The 13239-nt window shown below is 43.6% G+C and overlaps 1 protein-coding gene across 1 annotated transcript in view; it reads left to right on the top strand.

Annotated features, from left to right (window-relative positions):
* The window catches only part of NEDD9 (neural precursor cell expressed, developmentally down-regulated 9), a 41507-nt gene extending 32451 nt beyond the window's left edge, over positions 1–9056 (top strand). The window contains exons 3-7 of the mRNA XM_030042069.1: positions 2824–2925; positions 4128–4229; positions 4671–5894; positions 6230–6319; positions 7687–9056. Coding sequence (XP_029897929.1) covers positions 2824–2925; positions 4128–4229; positions 4671–5894; positions 6230–6319; positions 7687–8196 — 2028 coding nt within the window. The 3' untranslated portion in view covers positions 8197–9056. The remainder of the gene's footprint in view (positions 1–2823; positions 2926–4127; positions 4230–4670; positions 5895–6229; positions 6320–7686) is intronic.
* Positions 9057–13239: the final 4183 nt, after the last annotated feature.

Raw genomic sequence — 13239 nt, 5'->3', positions numbered from 1 at the left:
CCTTCTATCACTGACATACCTATAGAAGCTTTTCTTGTTGAGCTTGATGTCCCTGGCCAGAATTAATTAATAACAATATTAGAGGCCTGTGACTTTTCTTTGAGTTTGCTCATGGAAATTAATTCTCTGAGCAAGGAGAGAGTGGTGGTGTCTTGTATCCTGAATGAGTTTAGGCATGAGATGGGTAGGACAGTTATTGCTGAGCCTCTGTAAAGATGCTTCTCTAAAGGGCTGTGAAAACCTTGGAGAACTGAGGTGCCATAAAGCTTCTGCAGAGGTGCCATACATTGCCTCCATGGGGCAGGACTGTAAGAAGAATCACACATCTGAGGCCTGGAGATCTGGTCAAATTTTTCACTCCTGCTCTGGATTGAGGCTAGAGTTCAGCTTCTGGAGTAGACCACAACTGAGAAAGGGTTTATAAAAATTTCAGACTGAGGAACCAATACCTGTCTTTCTGGAGCCTGACACAGCCTGACTCCCACCTTGTCCACCTAGGCAACGATCAGGTAAAGCAGAGCTGAACTGCAGGGCCTCTGGCTGCCTGCCATGAACAGTCTGGCTTTTTTCTCTGGGATGGTCAAGCAGCTTCCCAGCATATTAGCAAGCAGCCTAATGACACAGTGTTCACAGTAGCAGCAAGGTTAGTGGAGATGGGCTACCCAGGAAGCAGCCCTTTGTTTTTACTGTGCATTGTCTGTTCTCCTGGGGATCATTTTTAAACACCCAGTGGCTCATTATTGAAGCAATGTCATGATTGTAATTTTAGAGCCCCTGGAAGGAACCTCTGAGTAATCATAGCTTAAAACCAAATCCTTCTGTTCCTGACTTGGGTGGAAAGCATTTGACGGGCAGCACCCAACTGAAGAAAAAAAAAAGGGGGGCAAAAAATACATGGCAAAATATGCTAGTCTGATCACTAGCCCTCACTGGCAGAAAAAGCATGAGGAAGCCATGTTGATACAAGTTTTAAGTTTCTCAGGCAAACAAAATAATCCCAGTATTACATGAGAGTGGCCTGGGAGGGATAATATCTGGAGTGATCTGTTGTGGGAAGCTTCCAGTAACTTAAGGGTGAACTTTCTTAAGAAAGTTTTGTCTGTAGATACCTTTTACAATGTAGTAGGTGACTCTGTGGGAGAGGAACAGTCTGTTATAAATTCAGTACATTTTTAGATTTTGTTTAAAAAACTCTGACGTGTAAGCCCTATTAACCCAACACCCAATTCAGCAGGAGTTCTCTCATGGGCAGCAAACTGACCCAGAGCTCTGGAGACCATATCACTTCCAGTTCCTGTCCTCTGATACTAATTCAAGGAAAAGCAGCTGCAAAACCCGCTGTCTTCCCCCACCTGCCAGGCGTGGATGTTCCTCCCTCACCTAAGGCACACGCAGTCAGTGCAGTGGCTGGTGCTACCAGTGCCTTGGGCTACTCGCATTGAATCAGACCTGTACTGTACACTGGTATGGCATCTCAGGGGGAAAATACAGTGATTGTTTCATGGTACAGAGCCAGAGATTACACAGCAATATTTGGGCAGCAAGTAAAAAGAAGAAAAGCCTATGTTGTTAACATAGCAGAGAGGAGATAGCAGGTTAGCATCAGGGACTTTCCCTGCAGACCTCGGTCAAGCAAAACTCACTGTGAACTCTGGCCAGGATGCTAGGATTTGTTACAGCAAAAACTGTTACAGGATCTTTACACAGCATTTGGGGCAGAAGGTCTGTTGTGTGTCTTGCATACATTTCTAAAGACAGTTAGGTAGCTCTGATACAGAATTCTCCCCAGCTGAGTACAAAGCCACATCTAGGAGGGACCTATGTAATTTGCCATTTTATGCCTTTGGGTTATAGTATTTATATTTTTTTTGTTAGAGCTGAATAGCACCAGCAGAGGTTAAGATGTCAGCATTTCCACCATAAACCAAGCTCTTTCTTGGAGTTAGGTACCATTTCTTTTATACCACACTATACTGAAATTCTGCCATGCAGATGCTGTCCAAAACATAAGGCATTTATTTTTTAGCAAATTTTATTTGAAGTCATTATGGTAGTTAATGGTTTAGAAAAATGTCAAAAAAAGTAAATTCTAGGCACTTTTTTTTTTTTCCAGAGGCTGTTCTTGCATTATATACTTCAAGAATGGCTTAACATTTTCTATCTTTTAGCTGCTAAAACAGACAAACCAAACAGAGACAGCAAAATTGAATGTCCTGCTTTGGGAGGTTTAAGCATAGCCTTTCTATGTAAAGAATTTCCAAAGCCACAGCTCACACTCAGTTATCCAGCATGTTGTACTGTGGAGCAGTAACACAAGACGTCCTGCTGGAGTAGGTGGGAAATACCTCCATGAGAAAAGGGGTGGACTCCCAGAGCCTGAACGTAGTATTTTAAGCCTCTGTCAGCAAGTGGGGACACTCAATACCTCAGTAGGATCAGCACGTACATAGCCCTGATCTCAGTGAGTGGGTGGTGTAACCATCACCTCATGTGGTCTGTGCTAATGGGTGGTCAGTGGGAAGAAGGGACCAAACTCTCCTAGAGCTGCTGGAGAATCTGTGCTTGACAAATAGAAGATACCGTAGCACTAGAAAGCAGCCGTGTCAGAACTGGTCTGGAAGGAAGAAATGGTGCATTTGTAGCTACTAACAGTCACTTTGCAGTGTTCAACTGGCGGGAGTATATGTAGACTTGTGTTACTAACATTGCCACATAAAGCATGAATGTTAATAGTACTGAATTGTTTATACCCTGTGCAGTTACAGAGAGAACGTGCCAAGATCCTCGGAGACTTATGTTTCCTCTTTTTCTTTTATCCTACAGGTAATAACTCCAGTCAGGTCAGGACAAGGTTATGTTTATGAATTCCCTTCGAAATACCAGAAGGATACCTACGATATCCCCCCTGTTCGCCCTCTCCAAGGGGTAGGTACCAATAAAACTGCCAACTGACAGGATACAAAAGGTGATGAATTTCTACCAGAAGTTTATGAGCTAAGCAAATTCTCTCATTTCAGAGAGAAAATATGTTTTAATTAGATGCTGTGGCTTATTCACAGAGCGCAGAAGTATTTCAAAGTTGTATTTGATGTTGACTAAGATTTGGCAGCACACCAGATGCAAAAGTCCCATTTGTTTTCTGTGTTTTGATCAAAGAGTGTATCTAAACAGAATAAACTTGCTGCCTGGGAACAATTTTTTTCCCCTTACTTTGTTGTCGCATAGTTGACAGTAATTCACTCAGTAAGGGTAAAATTACCGCCTAGATGAACAGCTACTATGCAGGGAGTTGTTTTCACCACATATCTACTGCACTATGTCACTGAACTTAAAATATATCTTTGTTCTGGGGAACACCCTTAGCATTCAGTCCCCAAGACCACAGACATCTACAGTGGATGCTTGCAGGACCTGCACCTCAACAACCCTGCATCTCTCCATGGTTCTTTGACTGAGCAGCTCCTCTAGGGAACAACGTTGAAGCCTAATAGGTCATAACACAGACTGACATCAAATGACTGAAACTGTTGGGAAGTCTGGGTTAAGAGACATTCAGACAGTGGCCTTAGACCACATGCAGAACCCGCTGTAATGTAGGACATGCTACCAAGTGGGACACTTCAAACATCTGACAGCTGTACTCTCTGCTGAGTAAGACAGCTCACACTGCACCCAATAAAGCAGATAGGCGATACTGACAGGGGCACCCTTACTTTCAGAGAATTTAGCGTGTACTAGTAGAAGCTTATTCCTCAGCTCCTCTAATCTCTGTCAGTAAGGGTGTGATCAGTTCTGGTCACATGAATATACTGCTCCCCTGTTCACCCCAACAGGTATCTGTAATAGACTGGCCTTGATTTAACTCTTGGGATGGAAGTCAGCTGTGACTACATTTCTCCAGCCTACTGTCCACACAATTGCCCAGAGGGGACCTAGCAAAATGCATTTCCCCCTAACTGTCCAGAATACCAGGCATATCCAAGCAGCTGTCCCGTACGATACAAAGTTGAAGAGCTCTGATCATCTTCAGGCTGCTTGAGAAGAAACACGGAAACCAAGAAAACTCATCTGAGATCAGAGCTTTCCTGAGGTGACTTGTTTCTGTAACCAATTTATTCTTTCTTTAGATATATGACATTCCCCCCACATCGGTTAAGGGGCCTGCACTTCCAGCTCCCATGGGAGAAGCAAAAGCTTTAGGAGTCTATGACATACCACCTGCCAAAGGGGTAAGTATAACACTGTTTCCACAAGATCCTGTATTTTCATGTCTGACCAGACATGTTTAAACAAGAGTTCATGTATGATCCTGAAAGAAGGGGAGATTCAGTGCTTTAAAGATTTCCTTAGGTTTTTAAACTGTTAAAACTGGTAAAGTGAAGCACTGTATCGAAATTATTAACATTATGGAGTGTAAATTGATAATTAGACCTACGTTATCTTTGTGGAAGCATGCTGCCTTTTTGGATTTTGCTGCTTATGAGAATTTGCATCAAGATGAATGTGAAAAAGTGAGATATTAAAACTGACACTCAAACTCACGGTAAGTAGCTGACTCCATGAAAGTCAGCGGCAGATCCTCCATCACAGCATTTTATAGGCCATATGGAAAATGTAGAATATTTTGCTATTCTAGCCAAAGGTTTCATGGTTTGCTTTCTGTGATTCAGGTCTATGCTACACCTCCATCTGCATGCCGAGATGATACAGGCCTGAGGGAAAATTTGCAGGAATTTTCATCTCCAGGGGGCCACAGTATGAGACCAGAAGGAGCATATGATATTCCTCCTCCCATCACCAAAGCAACTGGGAAAGAACTTAATAAATTTTCTCCTGAAAGCCTTTTATTGCCAGATGGAGTGCCACAGAAACAGAGTGTTTATGACATCCCTATGAACCATCAAAACCATTTCCTTGGACAGCAAATTGCACCTCAAAAAGATGTTTATGATACCCCAAGGGGAATTGCATTCCCAGGACAACAGACAGGACTCAGTGAAAGTCTCATCCCAGAAGGAAAAGAAGGTGTATATGATGTGCCACCACCAGTCCTCCAAGACACTAAAGGCTTACAGGATGTGACTGATGGGATAAATAGGTTGTCTTTCTCCAGCACAGGAAGCACAAGGAGTAACATGTCCACATCTTCAACAACATCAAAAGACTCTTCTTTCTCAGCATCAACTGCACAGGACAAAAGATTAATCCTTGATCCAGACACTGCTATAGAAAGGCTTTATCGCCTCCAGCAGATGGTGGAGACAGCTGTCAATAACCTCATGGCCTTCATTACAGCAGACTGGCGGTCTTATGGATACATGGAGAAACACATCAATGAAATTCACACTGCTGTGGATAAGGTGGAGCAGTCGCTGTTGGAGTACCTCCAGTTTGCGAAAGGATCAGCAGCCAATGCTTCCTGCCTATCCGAGTTCAGCCTCCTTAACAAAATGAGGAGGGAGGTGCAAAGGCTGGAGGACTCTCACCAGATCCTTACCCAAACCAGTCACGACTTGAACAGCTACAACTGGTCTTTGAATGTTCTAGCTGTCAACAGACTGCAGAACAAGTGTGATGACCTGGATCGGTTTGTTATGGTGGCAAGGACAGTCCCAGATGATGCCAAGCAACTGACCACTACCATCAGCATCAACGCAGAGGTGCTCTTCAAACAGGTGTCGAGCAGCTCACGTTTCAAAAACTTACCAGAGAACATCATGAACACTCCTGACTATGTATATGACAATCCTCATATGCAGCGTCACGGAGAAAAAGCACAGAACCACTGCAGTCCCCTTCCTCCACTCCTGAGTAAAGGTCAGCACCCCCACAATACCCCCAGTGAGAGCTCAGAAAAGAGCTGGATGGATGACTACGATTATGTTCACCTGCAGGTAGGTAAACAACACCTTGTTCTGTACAAGGCCAAGCGAGGTATCTGTGGTTTTTGCAGAAGCTGTTTGCAGGAAAATAGCAATCAGATTGTCACACTTATACACATTCAAGAGTAATTTCACAAGGGTGATTACTTCCTCTCAAATAAGACTATTGCATAAATAATAGCAATAGCCTTTTGCTCTGCCACACTATCCTTTTCTTCTCCACACTCTTAGTGGTGCACTACCAGTGAAAAAGCCAATACAAAGCAGCCTGTTATTTGACTTACAAGTTGTCATTTAGCTCAGGAGTGGTTTTGATTTAACACAGTGTCTTATGTTTTGCGAAACAGGGGAAAGAAGAGTTTGAAAGGCAACAGAAGGAGCTGCTGGAAAAAGAAAATATCATCAAGCAGAGCAAAATGGAGCTAGAGCACCATCAGGTATGTTCACTCAGGTGCAATAATCACACTGAAATGCAGTGTTCCTTGCACATAAGGAGTACTGATCAAATACAACAGGAGGGGCCCTTCCCTTAGCAGTGTGCAACTGCTAGCATCGTGGCTGCGAGGCGTGCATGAGTGCCAGCACATGCAGGTGGAAAGTCCCAGGTGCTAGATGGTGAAGATGGCATGTATTAGGTCTTGGCTGAACAGCAGCTCCTGGTTAGTTTCTTTCCAAGTGGGATTTGTGCCAGTCAGGCTCCACCATTGCTGGATTTATCAGTGCAAAGGACGAGGACGTGCACTGTCATGCTGCAAATGGGAAATGGTGAGCATCAAGATTTTAGCACCTTCCTGGCCCTGTGCACCTGTGTCAGCGATTGCTTATGCCAAAGAAATCTTAAGTATTTACTGCAGAGTAGCTATGCTAAAGATCATCATCTCTGCCCTGTCCATTTCCTTGTTGGCACTTCATAACAGAGTGGAGGCACAGCCACAGCTTTCAGTGTTTAGAATGACATCTCTTGTGGCAGGAATAAGCTTTTCCCTTGAAAACAATTTCCAACCATCTCAATTTAAGAGACTAATTATTTTTTTATACAATGCACCATTGTGGTGGGCCCAGTGCATATGTGTAATAAAAAGCAGTCTCTGTCTCTAGTTTACCACAGAGGAGAAACAGACTTATGCAGTGTCTCACAGTGGGTCAGTCACAGTGTCAGCTCAAGAACTTAGGTTTCCTGACCCGCAATCCAGTGCCTTAATCGCTGGACCACACTGGATGCACATGCCACTTGTATACCTGTTCAGTGAAGATCAATACCATTAACTTAAATACTGTGCTTATCATCACTTTAAATGCTAAAAAAGTAGGACATATAAGATGGAGGGCTTCACTTTGCCCTCATGTTAATACTTCAATACGTTGTTGCCATATTGTATGGCAGAAAATTGTACAAGCAACATGGAGGTGAAAGTTAAAGGTTTGTCATCTCAAAATCCCACAGAGATGGCAGCTTTTTAAAGACTGTGTAGGAGTCATTGCCACTTGGATCCATCTCTCTCACTTGTGATTTCAGAATATTCCAAATGAGCAACAGCCTGTAAATTCAGGAGGGTTTTTTTTTTTTTAAATGCAAATAAAGTATTTTAGATGTTTTTCTCTTCTGAGCTCTGTGTATTTGGATTTCTGGTAACCAAAGCACTTGATTACCCCTCACTCTCCAAAATAAAAGATCTTTGAAAACATATACTAGCATAAGGTCAATCTACGATACCTAGAGGTGTCCTGAGGCATGAAGTGAAATTGAATACATAACATCTTAGGAGAATATTCTTTGCAGAGACCCTTTTTATTTGCCTTTCAGATCAATCAGTTTCAACGTCTGGAGCAAGAGATCACAAAGCCAGTAGAGAATGACATCTCAAAATGGAAGCCACCTCAAGCTCTCCAGACTGCAAACGGCACTGCCACCTCCCGTGACAGCCAGCTACTCTTATTCTATTCTGACCAATGCGAGACTCACTTCAACTCCCTCCTAAATGCCATTGACGCCTTTTTTGGTTGTGTCAACGCTTCTCAGCCCCCCCGAATCTTCGTGGCTCACAGCAAATTTGTCATTTTGAGCGCTCACAAACTTGTGTTCATTGGAGACATGCTCACAAGGCAAGTGACAACTCAGGACATATGCAACAAAGTGATGAATGCCAGCAACCAGTTGTGTGAACTGCTGAAGAGTGTCGTTCTGGCTACAAAGATGGCTGCCTTGCATTACCCCAACACAGCAGCCCTACAGCAGATGGTGGACCGAGTAACAGAGCTGTCTCGTCACGCACAGTTGTTCAAACTCTCGCTGGTCCAAATGGCATCCTTATGAAACCCGGTGGAATCCAATCCACAAGCAGCAAAACAGAAAAGCAAACAAACTGGAGCTATTTTTATGTAAATGTTTTTTTTGTTTTGTTTTGTTTTGGTTGGTTTGGGTTTTTGGTTTTGTTTTTTTTTAGGTATTTTTAATGAAATTTTAGATACATTCTTATGCATTAGAGAATCTAATGAAATCAGGGATCTGGGAATATATCTGGTTCTGTATTATGTTTCTAATACACATTTAGATTTGTATACACTGCATATTTGTATATGTTGCTACTTTCTCTAAACCATCAATTAAGCACCTTAAAAATTATGCGTTGGGTAAGCAGTGCGTATCTTTTGTATATACTGCCTGTTTCCTCGGTATATTTGTTAACTGGATGCTGCACTCTTCTTGTTTCATTCCACCTTGATTTTGGCACATGGACTTGGTTGTGAAACCTACTTGTAGCAATCCATGAAGCAAGTGTAATGGTTCTCATAGAACTCCATTCCCTTCTTAGAAATTACTTTCTATAGTTTAATTCCATGAAATTTAACTCTCCTCTTGATGTTACTTTGTTATGTACAGCATTCAATCATTCTGACTAGCATATATGCACAACTGCAACAAGCAACGCATCAAGCAAGGCGTACAGCATTTGGGAGAAAAGCATTTTTAGGCCATATAAGAAAAAGAACCTTCTAAGAAGGAAGACAGAATCGTATATATTTAATATCTTATGGCATTTGAATTCTGCTACTTCTAATAACTGTGCAACGGGGGATTTAAAAACGTGGATGGATTCCCAGCAATGTAAATTCATACATGTTTACCTTGTACGTCCTTGCATTCGCAATTAAATTTAACAGTCAGGCCCAAAAGCCTTATGGTTCGTGGACTCAGAGTTACCTTGAGAGCATCCCAGGATCCATCGGGCTCATCTTTGAGGCTGCAGATGAGCAATGTCTCAGAATACCAGTCCCTTCCAGAGGGATTAACATACAAATTGTAATGCATATGGAAAGAAAACAGGTAAATTTGAAGTGACATATTTAAACATCTCTATAGCATATACACAATTTAATGAAGAAATAGCACTTACTTTTGTAGGACATATTCTGGAGAATTAATTGCATCTATGGCAATTCTGACTTCCATTCAACTATTGGGCTTTTTTTCCAAATTCTATTACATAGGTGCTGGTCCTTCTGCACTACATTGTTGCCAAAAATGACCTCCTGTTTTAATGGGGCCATTCCATCAGTAAGTACACACAGTCCCACCCAGCAATTTTCAATTTAGACCCTTAAAAATTGTTAGTAGAGTGGCAGACTCCTTTAGAAATTTCACGTATGCTGGCTGCTCCAAAACACACATAAGCTTATTTGTCTTCATTGCCTTTTGTGAACCCCCTAAAAATAAGTTACAGAATGCCATTTGCCTGTGGTCCTCAGACTAAAAGCCATGCTTCAAAGTGAGCAATAGCTTAGGTAAATTCCAGGTGATTCTGGCATTTTTAAAGCAGAACACTACTGTCCTTGCATAATTCAAGGTAGTCCCACATTGATGTGTTCTGAGCGTTTGCACCAGCAAGCAGATCCCTGGTAAATACACAGTCACGAGATCAGTAGCACCTAGAAAACTGGCACTTCTGCCCAACTTTTCTCTTTCCCAGTTTGTATCCGAACACGTGCCTTATTGAAATGGGATTTGTTGTCTTAGGTAACAAAACCATTTCAGCAGCGTATGAAATCTTGCAGCCTTAATGTATTGTCTCAGAGTGAAGACCACTCTTAGTTACCGTAACATAGGGTCTGCAGACTGTTCCTGGAAGGGCAGCGGGAGCCAGCACAACCTCAGCTGGCCTAGAATTGGCTCCAGGGCTTGGCTCCAGTGTAATATCCAGAAAGTGCAGTTATGCTATTGTAACCGATAGCCAGTTGCCAAAAAGCAATCCACGTGAACCTGTTTTGTACTAGTGTTGTTTGGGATTCTTTTGGATTTCCTTCTCCATTTTTTTCACTGTATATTCTTAGAAAGTAAAAAAGTGTTTTGAAGCTTAGTGGTTATGTTGATAGTTTGTGCTTTCAAAAGGAGAACCTTTATTGCAAGCCTGTATTACAGTTTGTTATCTTGTAGAGAGCCATTTTAAAATTATTAAATGACTATAGCTTTTTTTATATAAAAAAAGGCAACATGTGGTCTTATTTTTTCTTGTTTTCAGAGTCCTCTAAGCATATTAAAAAGAAATATTGCTGTCTGCTAATATTATCAAAGCCATTCTAAAATGAGGAGTTCACTTCCATCTTTTCACTGATGAGTGCTTGTAGTGTGGAGTGAGAACTTGAGGGTGTAAAAAGGAGGGATGGACAGTTTCTCTGCCTGTCCAGAAGAAGCAGGTTTATCCAACTCAGCTGCACAAGGCATCAAGTCCAAAATACAACCGTCAGGGTCTACAGCACACCGAGCCCACGCTCCTGCCCCGTTCCCGGCATCTATTCCTGCTGCGTGAGCTGCATCCTGAACCACCTCATCATAGCACAGGCGCAGGTCCTGGAGGTGAACGGGGCAGTTCCTCTCAACACAATCCCACGATAAGGTGGGGTGGCAGGACACAGATGTGACTGTCCACCCATTTTGGCCTGTTCTCCCTCTCCAGCATTTACTGGTGAAGCCACGATCCATGCAGGAGCTGGAAGAGCAGCTTTGCTCAGTGTAGCCATCCTTCCCCACCCCAACCCAACAGTAAGAGCATCCCTCTTCTACACGCCAAGTTGAGCATTACCTGTGTGGGGGTCCCATCTGAAACAACCATGTGGCTTCAAGGATCACGGAGTCTTTCCCAAAAGTTATCTTCCCATTTCACTGTTGCCAAGGCACTGCCCTACCTCCTGTCAAACACCCTGGGTGTGCAAGGAGGAAAGAAAAAGCCTGGGACTGGCTCTGTGCTTACACCAGTTCTCGGCTGCCGGTGAAAGATGTTCCTGCTGGAGAGTGCAAGTAACACCTCGAGAGCGCAGTGCCTGGTCCGGCCTGTTGTGTCCTCACAAGGGGAAAGCCAGTGATGCAGGGTTGCTTCCCAAGAGTGCTCCATTTTGTTCCTCTGCTAAATCTAAAAAGGTCAACTCACAACAAAGGAGGGACTGGACAACCAAAATGGTTCAGAATAGTAACCAGAGCCTCTTTGCTCTCCTCCCTGAGCCACAGTGTCCCCACACAGTTGCCAAGAAACTACCGCTGTTTGGCAACCAGGTTGATGGCCAGTGTGAAATGACTGTCTGATGTCCAGTGTGGAAAAAAAAGTCTGCCTCGCACCAGTGGCAAATGCAGAACACACTTGGCTCCTTACTCCAAACATTAAGTAAATGCTAATTCATATTAATCAGAAAAATGCTTCCTTTCTTTTCCAGGATGATGAGTGAGGGAGAAAGAGGAGAGACAAAAGCCACTCTTAAAATGGGCAGGTTTTAAAGAAATTACCAGTTCGTACTGATTCCTGACACAGGACACACTTCATTGCACCCCATGTTGCACACCCCCCTGCTGCTACTTTTACCATTTCTTGCAAGCCAGGGCTGCGCAGCTTCTGTTTCCATTAGCTGCGCGTTGCTGCAACCTTGGCAAACCCACTGTCTGCTGTTCCAGCAAAGGCAACATGGGTGAAGGAAACCAAGTTCCCACACTGTCGCCTGATGCTGGATTACAACCCAGCGTCTTCACGTCCCCCAGAACTTCCAGACCCTGGAGATTTAGTACTCTCCGACATGTACATCTCGGCTACGTTTCAGAAATGTCCCTCCCACGTCTACTGCCGGTGCTCTTCAGAGTGTTGCTACACCGGTAACACCTTCCCTCTGCCCACGAGCCAAGCATCTGTAGCTGTTCTGCTCCAAATTCAGCTTTTCCCTGTTGAACCCCACTTCCAGGCTGCCTGCTCCACCTTAACATGCCTCAGTCTCAATCAAAAGGCTTTAGAAACTCATAGGATTTACTCCAAAGGTAGTTCTTAACCCTCCCTTGCTGCTTTCTGCTCTCACAACGTTCACAGCATTAGTCCACATTTAGACAGGAACATTTCCAGGGCAAAGACAGGGTCTTGCCAGTCTCGGAGGATGACACAGAGGGTTCCTCCCAACTCTGAAACGTGCCTATTCATTTCATCTTATACCCGTTACACTGGCAGTTTCAAAAGCAACATATACACATCACTCTTAAGTCAACAGAGCCCTTTTTCTGCTAGAAGATTTTTCCCATCTCAGAGATAGACTGTCCACATAATGTGGATTTTTTTATTTTTAATAATTTCTTTTTGCTATTTGCACCCAAATTCCACCCAAGACAACAGCTTTCTCTGCCTGAGGAGCCCTGGATATTGCTGTGTGGCTTTTCAACATCAGAGTAAATCTACAGTTATATCTAGTGCTGCAAAGTCCCCTGAGAAGTTCTTCCGACTCAAAGAGGACGTTGAATCCAGGCTTGAGAGTACCTGGATAAAGTGAACAACAGTAGGAGAAACATCTAATCCAGCCTTATCATAAGCCTGCTGACTTCAGAGAGAGCAGGCGTGACATGAAAGCTAACCTCCTGGGAGCTAGCGTGAGGGCTAGCACAGACTCTCTAACTCGTACCACCTCAGTTTCCCTCCAGTGAACTGCCCAGAAGCAATTTTATTTAGATTAAATTAGAGCTAAATTTGCAGCGCAGCTGACATCGTTAGCAAGGCCTGATCATGCCGGACATGCTGCCGGCCATTGGAATCACTTAGGAAATGCAAGTACATCATTCTCCATTCAAAACCCAAATATTTAGTCTTCGGTGCCTGTGAGTTATGTAGGGCATGAAATAGTCAGCAGCCTGACCTCAGAGGAGAGCCATTCCCAGGGCATTGCTTTGTGCCTCTGGGGAGCTGCCGAGTTCAGAGCGGGGTGTTCTTCATCCCACCGCCTTCCAGGTCAGTGGCTAGGACCACGTGGGGATGGCCTCCCAGAGCAAAGAACCAACAAGGACAGTTTCACGTCAAAACATCAGGGCATGGCTGGGCACGCACGCTGCTGGCTGTTGCAG

This window comes from Aquila chrysaetos, chromosome 18 (genome assembly GCF_900496995.4).
Source record: "Aquila chrysaetos chrysaetos chromosome 18, bAquChr1.4, whole genome shotgun sequence".
Classification (NCBI taxonomy): Eukaryota; Metazoa; Chordata; class Aves; order Accipitriformes; family Accipitridae; genus Aquila; species Aquila chrysaetos.
Note: the sequence above shows the minus strand (reverse complement) of the source record. Positions and strands in the feature narration are given on the sequence as shown.